Raw genomic sequence first — 19,464 nt, 5'->3', positions numbered from 1 at the left:
GCAATAAGACCCCCTTCCTGACTGATTGTTTTTGGTCTTGAGCTGCGCATTTCTTCAGACGGCAATAGTAACTCGGCGGGAGTTGATCTTTTCACAGATTATCTGTCTCATATTATACAACATATTGACAGTTTTAACAAATATGTAAAAAAAAAACATATTTTGTACAAAAGTAACATAGAGGAACTTTAATGTGCCATTTAGCACATACAAGCCTGCATTTCTGGTGGCTGGCTTGTCTTTTCTTTTTTCTTTTCAGGATGTTTAGAATAGATTGGTCAGGTTCTGCTCAGTTTTCCACATCAGTGAGATGAACCAGCTTTCAGGCATTTCAAGATACTTTTTGGGATGGTGGCTGTAGACATGCAATGTATAAACAATGGCAACTTGTCAAATTAAAACTATGCTTTGGCTCATGTCACAACCAGAATCCTGAGGTGTTTGCTATGACAATAGGAAAGTGAAAATTAAACTTTGGGTGACTAGGCCGGATTATAATGCAGCAAATATAGTGGTTAGCAATTTCTCATACAAAACCACTGCTTCTTACTCTAATTAAGCTAAATTGAGTCCATATTTGCTTATCCTTGTAGGGTAACTTTCTCCACAGGCTATTGGGTGAGGTGCACATTAGTGATTATTTCTAAAATAAATATTACGCCTACTTTAAACTATTATTCCCCTGCAAACCTCCATGTTTTAAAACCTCAAATGAAAGTCAGTGGAGACAGTGAACAGACTGACTAATCTGCAGCTGGGTTTTAATATAAAGTAGTAAGGGACAGTCGGTCAAATAAATAGAGCGACTCCCTTTCCACTCCCAGCATTCCAGCTCAGCCTGCGAGCATCTGCCAAGCCGACGTTATCCTAGCGCTCCGCTCGTTGTGGGACAGAAAAGGAAAAAAGGAGGCTGAGTCCGTCAGCAGACAGAATCCTTGCGTTCTGTCGCTCGATGACAAAGGAAGAAGTGGAGCTGAAGGAAAATGTGGCGGAGATCCCCCAGGTGCAGAGCTCGGTACTTTGACTTCAGTGAGGAGGTGGTCAGCAGAGCACACCTTGTTGCTCCCAGGTGACCTTTAAGCTACCTTCCCTTTACTAAGCCTATTGTTCTTGTTCTGTATTTTTTTTTCATCTGACTATATTGTGTGGACGATATTGAATTTATTGTTTTCTGTAAATGTTTAGGTAGTACATGGCTAGATTACAAAAATGTAATCTATGCTATTATGTGTTGCTGAGTGAAGATAGTAAATGTTTCATCTCTTGAAATATCAAACTTTTATAATATTTGCAGTTAATCCTAGATTTACAAAAATGTGAAAATATGGCGTTTTCCTGCTTGTCTCAGATTAAGAGATTAGATTTGTGTGGGATAAGCATGGTGGCAATGTTGCTGAAAGCGAAGGGATTTAATGATGCACAGGACAACATGGATACGCTGTTTGTCTTGAATGCGTTTAATCAGATTTTGCACATTTCTCATTAATCCGTGCTTCGCTGGCAGAGGTGTGGAACTTTTCATCCCAATGGCGGAGCTAACCCCAGATGTAGCGCTTATTTCAGCGTTGCCTGTAAATCCAAGGTAAATGTTGACGTATTGCTGCACATGGACGGTTTTTGTCAAATTGTTTTGACAGAAAATATATGCTAAACTTCCAGAGTTTCTTCTGTTACATTTGTTTCATGGTTTGTTGCATCTGTTGACTCTTAGTGCTGAGACTCTGACCTTTCAGTTTAAACTTCTGCCCTCATCATCTGGTTATATAATATCTGGTCCTCTCCTCCTGCCTCAACTCTCTGGTGATGAACCGATTATCTGTCTCTGCTTCTGCAGTGGCTCACTGGGTCATTCAGCTGTTATGAAAATGCAACTGCAGTTATTTTACTGCAGTTCACACCTACAACCATTTTGAGCGTGACTGTTTAGGCTCCAGACATGAAGAAGTGAATATTCTTGCCCGTTCTTTTTTTCTGGAACAGCTCAGTCTTTCGGATTGAATAGAGCATTTGCCACAGATTCAGAAAAGGATTGAGATCTGCACTTGTCTAACCCATAAATTTGCTTCGTTCAAAAATCTCTTGTAGCTCTGGCTGTATGTTGATGGTTGGAAGGTGAACCTACAACCAATATCAAAACTTTAGCAGGCAGTATTTAACAGGTTTTCATCCAGTAAACCTTTGGTTAGGCTAACTGGTCATAGGCTCGCAGGTGAAAGATTAACTGGTGTAAGCCAGCCTTTGGCTAGCTAAGCTTTGCCAAAGACTGGTCAAAAGCCAGCTGTGAACAAAGCCAGTTCAAGCTTTTTTTTTTTTTTAGAAGGATTTGTATTTAAAATTATTGTTCAAATTCTTTATTTTGTTGTTTCTTCTTTCAGCTTTGAGATTGAAAATGGCCCGTTGTTGTGCTGCAGTCCATCAGACCCGCAGGCCTCTCCGGGCTCAGGATTGGTTCTGCATCCCAGCCAAGCAGGTCACGGCCAGCGCAGAGAGTCCTTCCTGTACCGCTCCGACAGCGACTACGAGTTGTCACCAAAGTCCTTGTCGCGAAATTCATCCATTGTGGGAGAACTGTACGTTGTGTACATACATGGCAGCAATCAACCTGCTGCCTAATCAACCGTTACTTGTCTGATATATAACCACAACTTGTCACATTTCTTTTCAGACACAGCGAGGACCTGATTGTAACTCCATTTGCCCAGGTAACGGCCGATCCATCAGAAAATCTGCGGGAAAAAAATAAACATTAATAATATTTAAAGCAAACTTGTTTGAAGCTTTTTAGATGCTTTATAGTTGCAGATGGCATCCTAACTTCTTTAAGATTAACTTTTCTGCCCCCTGGTGGATTTGAATTAGCATAATAAGGCAGATGGACAAACAAAATCTTTTCTTTCTTCACCCTGTGCAACTCACATCAAATATTCAGTCTAAACTGTTTTATGTGTGTGGGATCTGCATGTATTCCATATGAGATTGTATTCAAAGACAATATTAATACATTTAACTATTTTTAATAAGACCAGACAAACTTTCTTGACTATTCTAAACACTGCTTGCATTCCTTACATTCTTAACATGTAATTTGCCTTTCTGGAATAAATTAAGTTTGTTTATTTACTTGTTTTTAGAGATTTGTGATTCTGACCATAAATTCTATTGTATTAATTTTTGTTTTTCTGTTTTTAGGTTCTGGCAAGCCTACGGACTGTTAGGAACAATTTCGCCACCTTAACAAATATACAATGTGTGTCTAATAAGTAAGTATATTTATTTTGTTGTTGTTCTACACTTTGGCTTTGTGTTTTAAATTAAATGGCTCACTGCAAAAGCAAGATATCTTTCAAATTATTTTAGGTCTAGTTTCTAGTTGAAGTATCTTAGTGCACTTAAAATAAGACAAAACTAATTTGAAAGTAACCTTTCAGCAAAATACAGGAGCTTGTTTCAAGTCACTAATGCCTTTATATTGATGGAAAAGTACTAGTTATAATTTGCTAATGGAACAAGACATTTTTCCTATGTGATAAGGAGAAATGTTTTGTTCCACTGACAGATTATTTCCCTTATAACTTGTACTTTTTCATCAATACTAAGGAATTATTGACTTAAAATAAGCTCAAATTACTTACCAAAACGTTATCTATAAGTTATTTTTGACTTATTTCAAGTACACTAGAAATTAGACCAAAAATCCTTGGTAAATACTTGGTCTGTTTGGGTATAATTGAAAGGTATTTAAAAGACTTATTTTTCTATTTCGTGTAGAAAAGGAGCTGAAAAATGTAGTTGTGTAAAAAAATGCTTTATGTTTAAGAACTTGGCATGCCAATTTGTTTCCCTAGGGGGCGCCAAAGCACCATAAACATTAATTGCAGTTGCATCAGTTTGACCAGAGGTGCACAATGTTATCAATGCAACCTCAGGGAGAAGAGTCACTGTAGGCCTGTGACGGGTTCGGAGAATCCAGAGAGTAGCTGTTTAGCCTTTTCTGCTGTGACGACAAACATGGTCGCTGAAAGCAAGACAGTACGAAGAGGGAGAGAGAGCAACACTTTGTTTTACATAATTTCTTTCACAGCAAGATTTACACACTTTCTATAAGTTTGTTGAACATCAAGTAGGCATATGTTTTTTTTGTTTGTTTGTTTTTTTGTATTTTTTTCTTGATGTGATCGGACAAAACTGCAGTCATGAAGAGGAAAAACAGGAACAGTCACACAACTGTCCTTCACAAACATGAAAATGTCTAAATGTGTATGAAAATACCGGGGGATTAACCAGATTGCAGATCGAGATCACAAATCTTTATTTTAAAAGAAGTTATTTTCGGATATCTTCCAGTATAACCTGTTTGTCAGATAATGGCTAGAATGTCCATACACGGCAATATATTTTTTTAGTTAGATATTAGTAACTACAACTTATATCTAACTAAAACTAAGTCTAAGTGTCTGAGAAAGTTAAAATTCTTCACAAGACCAATAAAAATATTTAGAATATGGAAATGTAGGCTCACTGCGGAGGTGCTACGGGAGCTCTGGTAGCTTTTATCACAACCTTCAGCTCATCCGCATTGCTGACTCTCTTGTCCCTGAGCTTCCTCTTGAAAATGCTCCAATAAGTTTTCTACAAAAATAAGGCTAAATATGTGTAAATCCACATATTTCAGAGCCAGAAAATATCTTAATAAACATTTTCCATTTAACTTGTAACATTATGGAATCCTTGCCACCTGGTTGGAGCTGGAAAAAAATGAAATATTAAAAAGGCAATATGATTATGGTTATTATGGTCCTAGTGTGAAATGCCTGATTTATTATTATATGCTAAAGCTCAAGAAAAACAAAATGCACTGTTTTGCATTTTTCTTTATTTATACCCAGAACGTCATGTAGTGTCTGGTGGAACAACAGTTCAAAGAGAGAACTTCAGGTTTTTTGTTTCATTGCATTGAAAAAATGGGATGAACATTGATACAAAAAATTAGGTCCTGCTCAATAATCAGCAAAACAAATTACTTTAAAAGAAATGTATTATGTCAGATTCACATATGGCATGTTTTTGTACTTCCATTTGGGTCTTAACTGTTTCTAAAAACATCCCAACCTCTTTAAGAAAACACAATAAGTTTACATCTGTTGGTGTCTGGAAAATGAGGCGTTTCAAAAACCTTCAGAATGTAACGCCACAAATCTGGCTGTTTGCAGCCATTTTCATGTGCGAGTCCAAACGTTGAGTTGGGGGGCCTGGCCAGCAGCAGCTTATTTGGATTGCAAGTGACAGCAGCTCATTGTGAAAAGAGTTCAAAATAGGCTGAACTGAGCAGACCAAAGGTTCATTCTCTGAGAATGGTTTTGTGCAAAATATATAACGAACATGTTTTGTATAGGTTATAGACCTATTCCAACCTGTTCAAGGAATCATAATAGGTCACCTGCAAACCTAAATCTCGGCCAGTTTTCTTCATGTTTTGTTGCATGAAGACTTTTTGGTGTAACTGAAGTACAACATCCTTTTGCATCAGCCATTTGTATTGAGCCATTCTTGATTACCTGTGAGTGTTAAATAAATAAAAAAGTCTCTTAGTATATATTTCATAGGATTCTTATCTATTTACTTGTTACAGAAGATCTCCTGCTGCAAATCAGCCTTCGGTCACCAAAGTCTGTCTCTCAGGTAAATGCACTTTCTGTCACAAACAAAATGCTGTCTCAGTGAATTTGCATACTTGATTATACATGCAACAAAGTTTTTCACTTCTTGCTTTGAAACAATTTAACAGGCACAAGAAGAAAGAAAAGTAACCTTATTTTGCTCAAAAATATGCTTTCAATGTTATAAATTAACTGTTTAAAGAGCTTGACGTTCCAGACTTATGTAATTAAAATATTTTATTTGAAACTCTGAGCCTTTTGTTGGCCGTTTACACCTCAGGCAGCGAGCCGAGTTCCCAGCTTGTGATGTGCCTGAGAAATATCTGTCATAATATGAGGTGTTGTCTACACACGCATGAATCTAGTCCTACTAGTTCTAACAGCTTCCTAGTTGGGTCCAGGTACACAAAATGAACTTCACACTGTTAATTTCTGGCTCATCATCCAGTTCAAAGAAAGAGCAACAAACAACTTCCAAAGGATTTTGAGAAACAGAATTTGGTGCACAAGTTTGAATTGGTGCGATTTCACTTCCCCACCGAGGTTCAGTTCATACAACCACAGTAATATGTGGGCATATTTGCAGGGGGGGAAACCCCACTCTTTTATGTAAAATTCTGGCCAAATATTTTTCAATGCTCTTGAGATAATGTGTCGCTTTTTTGAATTACTGTCAAGCAAAGTTAGTAAGTTTATCTGAGGTTGAAGATGTTTCCATGGCAAACCTAAACATTCAAGTTTCACCCATCTACCTGCTAATTTGAAGAATTTGGATTTGAGGTATTTCATGATGCTACCACCACCATGCCTGACACTTGGTACCGAGTCCTCAGGATTGGAGTGAGTGTTTCTGTTCCTGGTTGCACCTTCTAAGTTTATGGCAGTCTTTCTCAATTCAGCATCCGAATGGAAATAATAACTCAGTAAAGACGCCACATCATTTTTACCTTCCTGCGCATTATTACAGATTATTGCAAACTTTTAAGAAGAGATTAAAGAGTAAAAATAGCATCAAAATCTGCAATCTGGAAAAGAAGTTCTTATGTCACACTAGATAAATGGTGCACTACACAGATTTATTTGTGTAGTGCATTTTGTGTGAAAAATGTAGTTTACAAACAGATTTCAAAAACACAGGCGTAGATTAAACAAGACAAAACAAGTTAAATACTACGGAAAAAATTGCTGACTAATTAAATTAGAACAAAAAAATTACAAGAACGTTCACTTCAGGCCTATTTCAGTGTTTGCCAAAAAAAAAAAACCCTCTCACTCCTCTTAATTATTATAAGTACATTGCATGCAAATGAATTTCCCAAGTTATTAATGCAATAGATTGTTATTCAATGAAAGCAATATCAAAAAATCCCATGCACAGTCATTTCACCTGTCAAAAACGGCCAGCATGCAGATGAGACTGCAGAATAATTATCGGTTTCGAAGTCAAATCATGTTTATGTGAAATACGGGAAAGAGAAACGACAAAGGCAGGGGAGGAGAGCTGGAATAGATTATTGGTTCCTGCTGTACTGGTTCTTCAAGCCCAATTGACGTCAGCAATTGCCTACACATGGGCGCTCTAAATTCCCTATCAGCACAGATGGGCCCCGCGCGCACGGCGTCCCGCAGCTGGAGCAAAAAAACAAACACAAGGCAACTGCAGAAATCTCTTACTGTCCTTCCTCCTCACAAACCTTGACCTTCCCCAAGTAATCACTGTCGGTCTCCGCAAACCGTCTCATTAGGCTTGCTCGTGACGCACTGTGGAGATAGAAGATGGGGGAAATAAAATAACCGTCCAAGACAAATGTTTTCTAGACTTCAACATCCGGCAATATCACATGGAAAGAAACTGTTCAATCCTCTACTAACAGGCTGCGTTCTCTGTGGGGTTTTTCCCCAAAATTGTTTGGCTTGAAAAGATACCGTTTTGTGTCTTTTTGAGTTATCAGTGTGTTCAGTTGAAACTTTCCATAACTTTTTTTAAAATATGTAAGCCTGAAAGGAAGACTAAAAGAAAATCCAAATGTGAGATAAAGTCACCCGAACTCCAGACTGTTAAAGTTCTGAACCTACAAGTCAGACACAGCACCAGAGGCTGATGAATGAAATTATCAAAAGAAGTAGAAACCTGACCTTGGCCGATGGGTGAAAGTGCTTTCAGAGACTTAAATCAGTGGTTACAATAAAATCAGCTCAGCACCAAATGCGTCACTGCAGGCTTTTCACCTTGTTAAACATCTTACTCTTGTAACGTGAGGCGGGGAGGATTGCAGGGTTTAGTGGATCGCGTCGCAGTTCACCAAACGCCTAACAGGCTCCATCACACGCAGTCTCGTGAGTTGGCAGCCAACAAAGAACTCACTCTTCCCTGACTGATTCCGATTAGAGGCTTTGCTCCAAATGATCCCCGATAAATTCTACTTTAGTGGGGAAAACAGAACTTCACGTTGACGTCTCCAAGCATCAGAATTGAATAACAGAGGAAAAGGTTATCGCTCGTATGAACCAAGTGTTGTTACGACCGACCGGCCTCCTGCTCTTGGAGCAAAATGATTGCAGCGAATAAATGCTGTAATCGGTTAATCAGAGCCTGAGGAGTTAAACGTTTCAGACAATATCAGCTGAAGAGCGGTCAGAGAACTAGAGGAGGCATAGTCTGATCGTTCATTTTCTGATACTTTGGGTACTAGAATATCACGTTGACCCTTTTTATTTTGCTTTGGTAATTAAAGTACGCTGGACTTCATGGCTTCATACGCAGCGTGACTTCATTGTGTTACAAAATAGAAAGAATTAATTAATCCACATTTATATAAATATTAGAGGACTCTTAGAGGTAAAGCACATTTTACTTCATTGTTGTGATTAGATCTGCATTAGTTCAAAATCTTACAGAGCAAAAACACAAGCGTGCTTCACCACTTTTTACAACTCTGGAGCAGTTCCTTCACCTGCTTTATTAGCGAACTTCTGCATATTAATGCAATTTTATTCCCTCACTGAATATATTGGACATAAATTAAAACTAACATTTAACAGTGTAACATTTTGAAAGCTCGTCAGCCGTAACGTCATTAGCACCTACAACAACTCTGAAGAGAATTGCATGAGTTACAACAACATTTATGTTCCCTCTGGGATTAATAATGTCTTTGAATTGACTTGTACTTTAAAATGTTCTCAATGGGTGTCAGATTTTTATCTACAGTGATGACTGCTAGTAGATTTTAAAAGGTCTGTAGCAGAGACTTTCCCATTTAAAACACTTAGCACCAAATGGAACATGTTAAAAGTATCTGGGCAGCGTAAACGTTTGCTACCAAAAGTACAAAAACATCATACTAAGTGATCAGATTTTAGTTGATTTTTACTGTCTGGTTCAACAGCTACTCTGCTCATTTAATACCTTCTGCTCTCTCGTGTGTTTTACTACAGACAATACTCTACCAGGATATTCATTTTAAATAACTGAATGCAGGATCAGTTGTTTCATTGTTTGAGAGTAGGGTCATGTCAACAGGGCAGCTTTTCTACTGATGCACTTTGGTTTGCTAGTAGCTGGAAAATCACGCTGTTTATTGAAAGCGAAGATAAATATTGCTTGTAAGTTTTTACTGGGGAAAAACCTCAGAACACAACGCCACAACAAAAACAAAGACATTTGTTTTTTTAATAAAAACCCTATTTTTCTAATTTTATGCCGGTTTTGTTGTTTGGTTTGGTTTCTTCTGTTTTACCATTGAAATGAGGTTCTAGTGATGTTATGCTGTTTTTATTGTAAAAAGTTGCCCAGCTATTTCCTTTTATGTCCACATACCGTATAACCAATATTGCCTGAATCCAAGCTTCTAGCTCAATTATATCAAATGGAAAGATGATTGTCGACCCTTTTTAGTTCCAAGATTGTTTTGAATTAAAAACGTTCCACAATTTTCTCTTATCCTACAATCAGAAAAGTGTAGCCTCTGTAAATGACATTCCATAATGGCACTTCTTATCCAAAGCTAATTTGAAAGAATCAGTTCTTGCTTCCTGTCAATCTGTAACTGTTTATCGGGTATTTCGCAACAATTTGGAGTCTTATTATCTTCAGAGATGCATTTAAGATACTTATCGGACTATTTTATGTTCAGAGACATTGCAAATAATCTTAAGGGCTTCATCTCGGATAAAAGCTTCAGTTAGCAGATTAACAGTTGGCCTAAAACAACTCAGTGTCTGAGTATGGCTGATTTTGACGAAAATGACTCGAATGCTTGTCAGACGTCCGAGACACTGGCAGCTGGACAAAGGTGGAAATGTTTGGCTATAATTAACAGCAGGACAGCTAAGAAATCGGCAATAGAGTGATGATGAAGCGACATTCTCAAGATTAGTGGTCTGAAAGTCTTTAGAAGTGATTTGAGGAAAAACGGATTACAGTTTAGATAATTAGTTTTCCTGCTCAAAGTTGAAGAAATGCTGTTTCTTTTCCACTAAAGCCTTTCTTGTGCAGAATGTGGGTCACTGCGCCGCAGCACCGCTTCCTTCAATTCAAAAGCTTGAATATTTATTTATTTTTTTATGTTGGAGTTCTCATAAGATTACTCCTTTTATTCTGCAAAAATAATGACTTCATTAAAGTAATAGTATGATTTTATTCTACGACAGCTCTATTCTTGTGACATGATTTGATTTTTTTTTTTTTAGCCTGACCTTTATATTTCATTGTAGAGTTGACTTAAATTCAAAGTTCAAATAATAAGAAGCTTTTAAACACGCTTATCAAACAAGATGACCACCTTGGGTGTACTGATATCTGTCCAAACTACAGGACCCTGTGGAGTCCGCTGGATTTTTCCAAAACTTAAAATGTTCAGAAACCAAAAATTCAATCAATTGATAAATTTGATTTATCGCACAGCCTTACTGCCACCCGGTGCTTCTAGAATGGAATTTAAATTTAAACGTGTCACTGCTGTTTGCAGATTGTCTTAGAAATATCACGTGGATCAAATTTCAGTTGCATTGCACTGATGCCTAAAAGCAGTCATTTGTGTTTAAATGCATTCCTCGTTTAATTTGATCCTCTTCATTGAGACACAATACAACAATACAACAGGGAGGAGCATTTACCAGAAAACACATACGTAGGGAGTGACGTAATATCTTGGCATCCACACAGATTTCTGCTTAAGGACAGAAATACCCAACCGGTTCCTAATTGTTTTCATTGCTGGTCTTTTTTGTTTTTTTTTTTTTTTTTTTTTTTTTTTTATAACACCAGGTCTTGCTTTAACCTTATTTTAGCAATGAAATCAGTCTAGTGGAAAATCCCCAATGCTGCCCTGATGCATTAAAATGAAATAAAATTATTTTTTCTTAAATATTTTTGATAACCAAATCAAACTGATTAGGGATGTAATTTCTTTTTTATTTTTATTTTTACCTTTTTTGTTTAAGGATAAAACTGATCGATCTAAAGGAAATGACAGTGACTGAAATGAAGAGGTAAACATGCTTCATCAAGGTCGATACTTGACTTTGTGCGTAAACTGTCCGGGGCGTGGGGCCGCACACAATTGTGATTACTCAATAATCTTTTGTGTCTTTTTGTAAACATGGTCTAAAGTAAGTAATGAATGACTTATCCGAAACTGCAGAATGTCACAAGACAATAGTCTAAGCCGCAGCGTTTTGTTTTGTCTTTAAGCTACATGTGGAATATTTAGAGTGAAGGAATTGGTTGTAGAGGCATGACTAACTATCAGTGTTGTTTTGAGTAGGAATTATCTTAACCTTCTACAAAGTAGGTTTGTTTTGTGATTCATTTAACAATTATCAAGAACACTTGAGAATTTAGCATCAGAATTTCCCATAATAAAAGAGGAAAACCGAGCCCTTAGCAGTTGAATCATTTCTTGAGAACCTCAAAGGTTTTAAAGTTGGGGAGCAAACATCCCCCATTTTTAGACTTCAATAAATTTTTTGAAACAAGCTAGCCAAAAATAAAAATAATATTCTTTAGGGTTAGTGCAATTTAAGAAGTTGATAATGAAAGTTGATTTAAAGCTCTGGACAGGCAGAGATTAAATGAATGCAGTCCGAATCATTGTTTTAGGTGCTATAATAATGCTGCGTCTTTTTCATTTGCCATAAATCTGATGAGCTCCTGTAGAAAACTGCCAGGGATTGAATGTTTTTTTTGATTCATTGTGAAAATGTTTGTAGGTATTATCTGTCACTTGTGATTCACTGAGATATCTGCAATTTTGTTTCTTGAATTGCACTTGAGTGGCTGATCCGTCAAGCTACTTCATGTTGTCACAAAGGTGCTGGTCAAGCCGTTTTCGAATTTACATTTGAGGCTTTAGTCGGGTCTTAGTTTTTGTGGTGAAACTGACAACAACTTTTTCAAAATCACAATTGCTTTTTAACTCCGTGAATGGTTACTTAGGCTGGCACCCGACCGACACGAAGTAGGCCGCATCACAATGCAATCGATGCATCTCTGTGTCAATGTTTAAATAAATATGAACAGTTTCTTAATTCTGAGAAGAAAAATACCTTCATTCTGCTATTTGATCTTTTTTTTTCAAATAAAAGTTAAAATAAAGAAACACAATAGACAATTTATTGTTTTTGAAGAGTTTCTGTAAACTGGTTTTCATAAACAAGAGATGAAATGGTTGTTTGACATAGAGACAGCTGACCAGACGCTTTATTGCACGCCTGATGGTCAGAACTGAGCTGATCCGTCACATTCAGTCTGGCCAGCGGTCTCCACTAATGCCTGCAGCAGCCACTCTGTTCCGCAGCAGGAATCCATTTCACATTTTCCAGAGCCTCGGCCAAAGGAAAGGATCTGGCGGCCGAGCAAGTAGCCTGCTTAAGTATTTGAATTATGCCATTGACGTCAGCACAGTCATAAACTTCAGCTCGACCCATCCCTCAAACTTCCCCGTGCCAAAACAGCTCCATGGAGCATTGTGAAGGAGCCGTCAGACAGGTCCTCATGGGGTGCATTTGCGCCTGTGTGTGTGCGCGCACGTGGGCGTGCATGTGTGTGTGTTGAAAGCTTTTTGTTTTGATAGGTGAAGAGATAATATCAGAGTTGTAAACTATGCAGAAACTTGATCTGTGACAGTTGTTTTTGAGGAAATGATTGACGGTGAGTTTCACTGTTTTTTCTTTTTTTTTTTATGTTCATGAGGTTCTTAAGAAAATGCAACAATTAACAGTGAAAGCAAGCTTCTTTAAATCTGTTCCAAACTTATTTTGTCTCATACTTATTAGTTTCAACATTTTTAGATTAAAGAATACTAACTAACATTAGTGCATTTAGCTCAATTAAACCAAAATGCAACTATTATCTCTCATTGTTCCTCTACACTTTTGTCCGTGCATTTAGAAATATACATTTAAAATTTTACAACATGGTCCAAACCAATAGAAGATATTTGCATGTAGAGTAAGACACTTTCTGGTTTTCTGAAACAAACACACAAAGGAAATGATTGACACAAGCTTTGGTGAGTGCGAGCGACATCGCTGTAGGCAAGTTGGCGATCACTTCCAAGATCTTTAAAATTGCATGTTTCCCCTTCACATGGACTCCAAGCTGGCTTTTCATCCATAGAGCAGGTTAAAAACTCACTGCGAATAATTTATTTCTGTTTCATTTTACATACAATTGCAAAACCTATTTATTCCCCTCTGATGTACTGACGTAGATGAGGGGTGATGCAACTGTAAATCATTGTAAACCAGTGAATCATTAAACCGCCCCAACATCTCCCTTTAACAAACTAACACACACACAGACACACACTCCTACATCTCCAGCTCTACAAAGTCACAACAGTGTGAAAGCCCAGCATGTACTGTCGTCAACGGGTTCGCTTTATCCTTGGAGATGTGATGGAGAGTGGGACTGTTTGCATATGCGCTGATAGCTTAGAGATATTTAGATTTAATCAGAGGACGGTGACTCAAGGCTGCAGGTCCTTCACGTTTTAAGAAACTAATAAGTGATTACTAGCAGCCTGGTCCTTTTGTGCAGGTTTCTGGAAATGCATTTTTTTTTTCAGTCCTGGTTGTTTCAGCCCTTTGTTGAAAACTGACCATGTTTTGCATTAGCCTACCTTTGAATAAAAACAACTCGATCCGTATTAGTCAGGCGTAAGTCACCGAGTTATTACTAATTAGCAACCTCAGGTTTACGTCAAACATTTCTTTAATCTGCTTATGACAACCTCTTGACTGATGTGACTCAGTTCACTAACAAAAGTAAAGAGCAAATTTTAAGCCCTTGAAAAGTTGACTAAATATCACTCATGCTTGAAAAACTGGATCTCATGATAATCATTCATATATTTCTGTAGGTCACTTGAGTTCCAGTTCTAATTAAATCAGGCATCTCATCTCATTTCAATTTATTTTTTATTTCATTTACTCATCATTCAACATGAATAGTTCATGTAGCAATTAAAAAAAATCCTGAATGAAAAGTGCAAACTTATAGTATATATACATAATTCTAAAACACAAACAATAAAAAGTAGAAAACAAAACATCATCTTATTTAACTCCATTTCAAATTTCTTTTAAATGCAGAAAGAAACTTTGATTGTTTAATCTCCCTGCCGAGATACATTAGTAACAAAACAGGAAGATGGAAGTAATTAAGTACCTTTTAATTATGCAGCAAAACAGTTTTTAAAAAACTAAATTGGGAAATAATTGATAAATAAAGTGACATTTAAAAAATTTTAACAATCCGTAAGATAATTGCTTAAAATAGTCTCCTGTAGGCAAGAAATGCCAAATGTTTTTGCTTCAACTTAAATGGCTGTAAGAGCTGGTTCCATAAACCTATGAACCTGTCTCTGATGCGCCTGGAATAGGTTCAAGGGACCTGCTGAAAAAAACTAAAAAAAACATATTGATCTGAGTGCTCTGTAGCACATTGACACATTTAGTTCAGTTATACATAAGTATGCTTGTTTAGAGTCCTAAATACTATCACAATTAACTTAAAGGGAGATAGAGTACATATACTAGGTCAGGAGTGTCATGTTCATGTTTTTGGTACCAATAAGCTTTGTATAAATAAGACATCTTGAGAATGGCTGTACATCTTTATTGCTCTTTTCGAATGAAGGTACATTTTGGGTAACTCCAAAAGGTGTTTTAAATTAATGACTGTGGCATAAAACCACAGCAACAAAATAATCTGTTCTCTACTAAAGGACTTTACCATAATTTCACATTAGTCAAAATGATTTCCAGATGTTAAAATGATCTAAACTGACTGTCTTCACTGAGCAAAGCCGAAATGAAGACGCTGCATGTGGAAATCTAATCCTGCTCGTCGTTTGATCAACAGCAAAGAAAACCACCTGAAAGCAGGACTTTTGGCAGGTTTTGCTGGGGTCGTTCGTTATCGCACGTAAGGAAAAACAGGAGACATGACATAAGATATAATTGTTGCAATCCATAAATCTTGAATGGATTATAGAGCCGAACCTTTTGAAGTTCATCAAAGTTCAGGGAAAAACACTATTTACTAGTGGAAAGATGTAAGACAGTTGCCAACGTTTTCTGGTGTTGCTTAAGAGAATTACATAAGACAATTACAACTTCATAAGCCACACCTTAAATGTTGAAATTTTTTAGATCAGAATTAGAACAACTGTGGCTTTTTATGGAAGAGGTACTTTATTCTGGATGTTATATGGCAAAGATTAATGAACTTTTGACTAAAATAGAGATGTTTAGCAATGTTGGCATGTTGGAAAAATAAAAACAAAAAAACATATCAGCTTGCACCAAATGCTAAGCACAGTAACGGAATCAAGATGATTGGAATCCTGCAGTCATTGAGTCGCTGGCTGCGTTTTCATTACAAATGTGTGCAAACATTATTCAATATTTCGCTAATGTTAAAAAAAAAAAACACAATTTTGCAATTATGGAATTTTGATTGAATAAGTAACGCAATTAAAATGGCATGTAAATATGTTTGTGCACACGCCATCATCCTTCTTGTGCTTTCTCCAATAGCAACGTCCGGTTGTTGATTATGTGACTTGGCAACACAAAAAAAGTTTCAATTGCATTTTTACGAAGTCATCCTAGCACAAAATTGTTTCCATCACATTCTAGAGGTTGTGTTTTGCTTTTGGTTTTTTTCTAACTTAATGTATTTTTCGTTAAGCTTCTTCATTTAATATGGTAAATGTAAATGCAGCTAGTGACTAATTCCTCTAATTCCACACCATTGTAGAATCAAATGTGTGTCCGTCTGTCCTGCAGCTGAAGCTTGGTTCAAACTACCTCGTGAGCAATTAAGCAAATTTAGAGTGTGCCACTATGTAGCCTATATATATATATAATATAGATTATTATATCCCAACATGTAAAAAGTCTGAATAAAGAGGGTGTACTTTCATTTAGGCATAAGAAAATATACTTTTTGTGATGTTTTAATACTTATACTGCAGGGAAAACTTTACTCTAGATGTTAGAATAGCATTACTGATGACTAGACGCTGTAGATAGTTTGAGGTTTGAGACTTGGCTAGGGTGAAAAGGATGTAAGAGGAAGGTGTCTTGGTGGGACCGAAGGCCTGGACCCAGCTCTCGTTGTTAGTGCAGTTGATGACTCTTACAGAAGCTCTTTTGTGGTCCTCGAAGGGAGTGAAGGAGAGCGCCGATCCAGACAGGGTCTGTCTGCACACTGAGGTCTGTTGTCCTCTTTGCAGGTTTCAGCATGTGGCTAAAACATTACTGCCTCCTAAAAAAAAATTGACTTCCACTGAAAAAGGAAATGGGGAAAAAAAAAAACAGGCTGGAAAAGTACCTGTCTGGGAGCAGGTTTGTCAAACTGATCGTGCTCATGCGTCACTCCATCGTTGACTGGTGATTCTGTGAAATGTCAGCCCATCTAGCTTTGCATTTATGATCAGCCGAAGGTGATGATTGGTTCAGCACTCCATCAACTCAGTGTGTGTGTGTGTGTGTGTGTGTTACTTGGTTTTTCTTTTGAAGTTCAGCTCAGACATATAATTATTACACAACTCCAGTTAGAGAATGACAGTAATGATAGCCTCAGCTCCTCCAACGCTGGTCAAATTTTCTGTTGATTCTGACTCATAAAACTTTTTTTATTTTTGAGTGCTTGCATTCAAATAAATAGATGACATCCTCCAGCAGAGTTTTGTTACAAGACTCATCTCAATAAACTGTATATTGTTATATCCTACCTCTAACTTAAAAGTCATTTTATTTCCTTTTTCATTTTTGAGGAAACTAGAGCACATGGAGTATAAACTCACCTATGTTTAAATTCACAGAACATCGAGAGTCTTTTCCTACAGAGAGACAGTGTTGACAACTGGGCCACCCAGTTGTTACTGCAGCCAAGACTGAATGACTGCAACCTTTGCCACAAATATGATCAAATTATTAAAATGTAAACTCAGCCAACTAGACTTTTGATTAAATGGAATATACACAAAAAAAAACACTGTCAAATAGCTTAACATACTGGCCATTGTACAAAAGTATACATTGAATAAATTCTTAAACAAACTTGAAAACGTGTTAAGCCTGGTGGCGGGGGTGCTAGTGCATTCCACCAGCGGCCGACTGTGTTTTTGTGTTAAAAATGTTACATTGCAGAGATTTGGTGACGCACAACCAGGCATCATTATCTGGAAATAATAGAGCATGAGGTCAACATGCAAGTGCAGTGATAGCACAACCCTTCTCGCCCAGTTCATTGCTGACTATAAACTTAGCTTAGACCGTCTTTACAGGCAACATTCCTGGTGTAAAAAATCCCCTATCTAAAATAAACAATGTGTAGCCTGGTGGGGGGTGAGCAAGTGAAGCTTGGTGGCCCGCCAGGCTTATAGAACACTGGGAGTACAACCAATATATTTGACATCTAACAAACAGTAATATGTCAGTATTAAACCTGCATAAAATTATAAACATTTTCAGTGACTGCTTGTGTATTTTTATTCCACTGCCAGATGGCCATGGCAGTGGCTGTTTGATGCAACTGTTTGTAGTTGGTCAGTGAAATTGTAGAATATTCTATTGGATGGATTTTCTATTCACATTGATCACATATCTATTGCAGTAAATCTTAAAAAGTAAAAATCTTAGCATTAAGTTGGGTCTCTCCATTGTGTTCCTCACTACGGTGGTGAGAATATTGACAGGAACGTGGACGGCCCATGAGACATGATTTTTGTCATGCAACTGCGACAATGAAAACAGATTTTATCACATCAACCCAACCATGCAAGGTTATTTGGCCTTCCAAAAAATCCTTAGATCTACTTTGATTCTGTACAGAGTAAAATAAAAGATTTGGCTTAAAGAAGGAACATTGAACAGAAAGCGTCAAGTTTCACTCCGTTTCTGAGAGTTTTGACTCAGAATATGTGGTTCCTCTGAATAATTTGGACTGCATCCACTTGTACTCTATTTTATATCCAAATGTTCTTTTGTGTGTTATAACTGTTGCATAATTTAAAATAAAAAAATAAAAAAAACTGCAGAAATTGCACTTTCTTTATTGTTTAGAAATATTATTCTCATCATCTTGTTCTGATCACAGTTAAAAGTGAGCGGCTTCCTCAGCTGTGCAATATGTCTGAAGTTTTTTTTTTTTTTACTGTTCTTTGTTAAAAAGTGATGGTAAAAAAAATCTGTATGCCATCACTGTTCTTTGAAAGCCTTTGATCTGCTATATTGACGTAAATTGGAGAGTAGCACGCTGGCTGTCTTGTTGTGTTAAGCATATGGACTAAATTCCTTCCATGTGTGAAGCCCTATGAAGTAGAGATCAGTGTTTTCCATCAAAAAAAGGAAGGTAGGGAGATCCAGATGCATTCAGCGGTCCCTCCCTGCAGATATTCTTCCTTTGTATTTGCGTCTTTTCTTCGTTTACTCATACTCGCGCACATCTTATTTCTTTTAAACCCGTCTTTTTCCTTGTAAGTACCTACGCTTCTGGCAGATGTGAGTCATTGCTGGAAACAGCAGAGCTATTAAACCAAACATCAATCCAGTTTTTTTTTTTTTTTTTTTTTTTTTTTTTGTTCTTTTTTTCCTGATCCACTCCACGTTTTGCAGAAGTTCGCAGCCAAAGAGGAAGTGCTTTGGTTTCTTTGGCATAAGCAAGGCTCTCGCCTGGCTTCCCCCAGTCAGTGGGGGCAGTGAAAATTTGCCTCTCATGTTGCTTGTGCAAACAAGTGTTGCTGTTTGATATAAATTTTTTCCTTCCTTCCAGAGGGTTTGAGAGGAAAGAGGGCATTTGTGAGGCTCTCGGTGGCGTGAGCTGCAGCCGAGGCGATTCAGCAGAGGCACGACCTCATGTTTCAGAAAGGAAGTCATCAGGAGAGGAAGAAACAGGGTCATTTCTCTTTGAAGCAGTGACAAAGTGCTTTTACGCTTCTTACCCACAGAACTTTCACAAACACAATACAAACGACAACATGATGCAAGTGAAAATAAAGTGACAGTTTTTCTTTTATCCAAGCATCTCCTTAGGAGGGGAAAGATATAGAGTCACTGTCCTTTGTGGTTCAATGGTGGGGTCTCAAGCACGTTGGCTGTAGGAGGCAGTAGGTCTTCCTAACTTTCACGCCACTTGTTCAGACGAATAGCGATGAAAAGGGGAGAAGTTATTGAGAGTGGCTGAGGAGAAGGGGTGGGGGAACCAGACAGAGTGGGAGGGGGGGTTTGTAGAGTTCACCAGTGCGAGGGGAAGAAGGGGTTCACGGAGAATGAGGCTGCACACGAATAA

The 19,464-nt window shown here is 37.5% G+C and overlaps 1 protein-coding gene across 3 annotated transcripts in view; it reads left to right on the top strand.

Annotated features, from left to right (window-relative positions):
• LOC129361987 (cAMP-specific 3',5'-cyclic phosphodiesterase 4B-like) overlaps window positions 1-19,464 on the top strand; it is a 62,180-nt gene that overhangs the window by 28,477 nt on the left and 14,239 nt on the right. For 2 of the 3 annotated variants that reach the window (XM_055033269.1, XM_055033270.1), the window contains 4 exons: window positions 2,376-2,570; window positions 2,666-2,702; window positions 3,190-3,260; window positions 5,630-5,679. In XM_055033269.1, the coding sequence (XP_054889244.1) occupies window positions 2,376-2,570; window positions 2,666-2,702; window positions 3,190-3,260; window positions 5,630-5,679 (353 nt within the window). Of the gene's footprint in view, window positions 1-871; window positions 1,070-2,375; window positions 2,571-2,665; window positions 2,703-3,189; window positions 3,261-5,629; window positions 5,680-19,464 lie in introns of those variants that run through there. The other variant, XM_055033271.1, reaches the window with a different exon arrangement.

Source organism: Poeciliopsis prolifica, unplaced genomic scaffold (genome assembly GCF_027474105.1).
Source record: "Poeciliopsis prolifica strain line A6 unplaced genomic scaffold, Auburn_PproV2 SCAFFOLD008, whole genome shotgun sequence".
NCBI classification, from domain to species: domain Eukaryota; kingdom Metazoa; phylum Chordata; class Actinopteri; order Cyprinodontiformes; family Poeciliidae; genus Poeciliopsis; species Poeciliopsis prolifica.
This window is presented reverse-complemented; position numbering and strand designations above follow the sequence as displayed.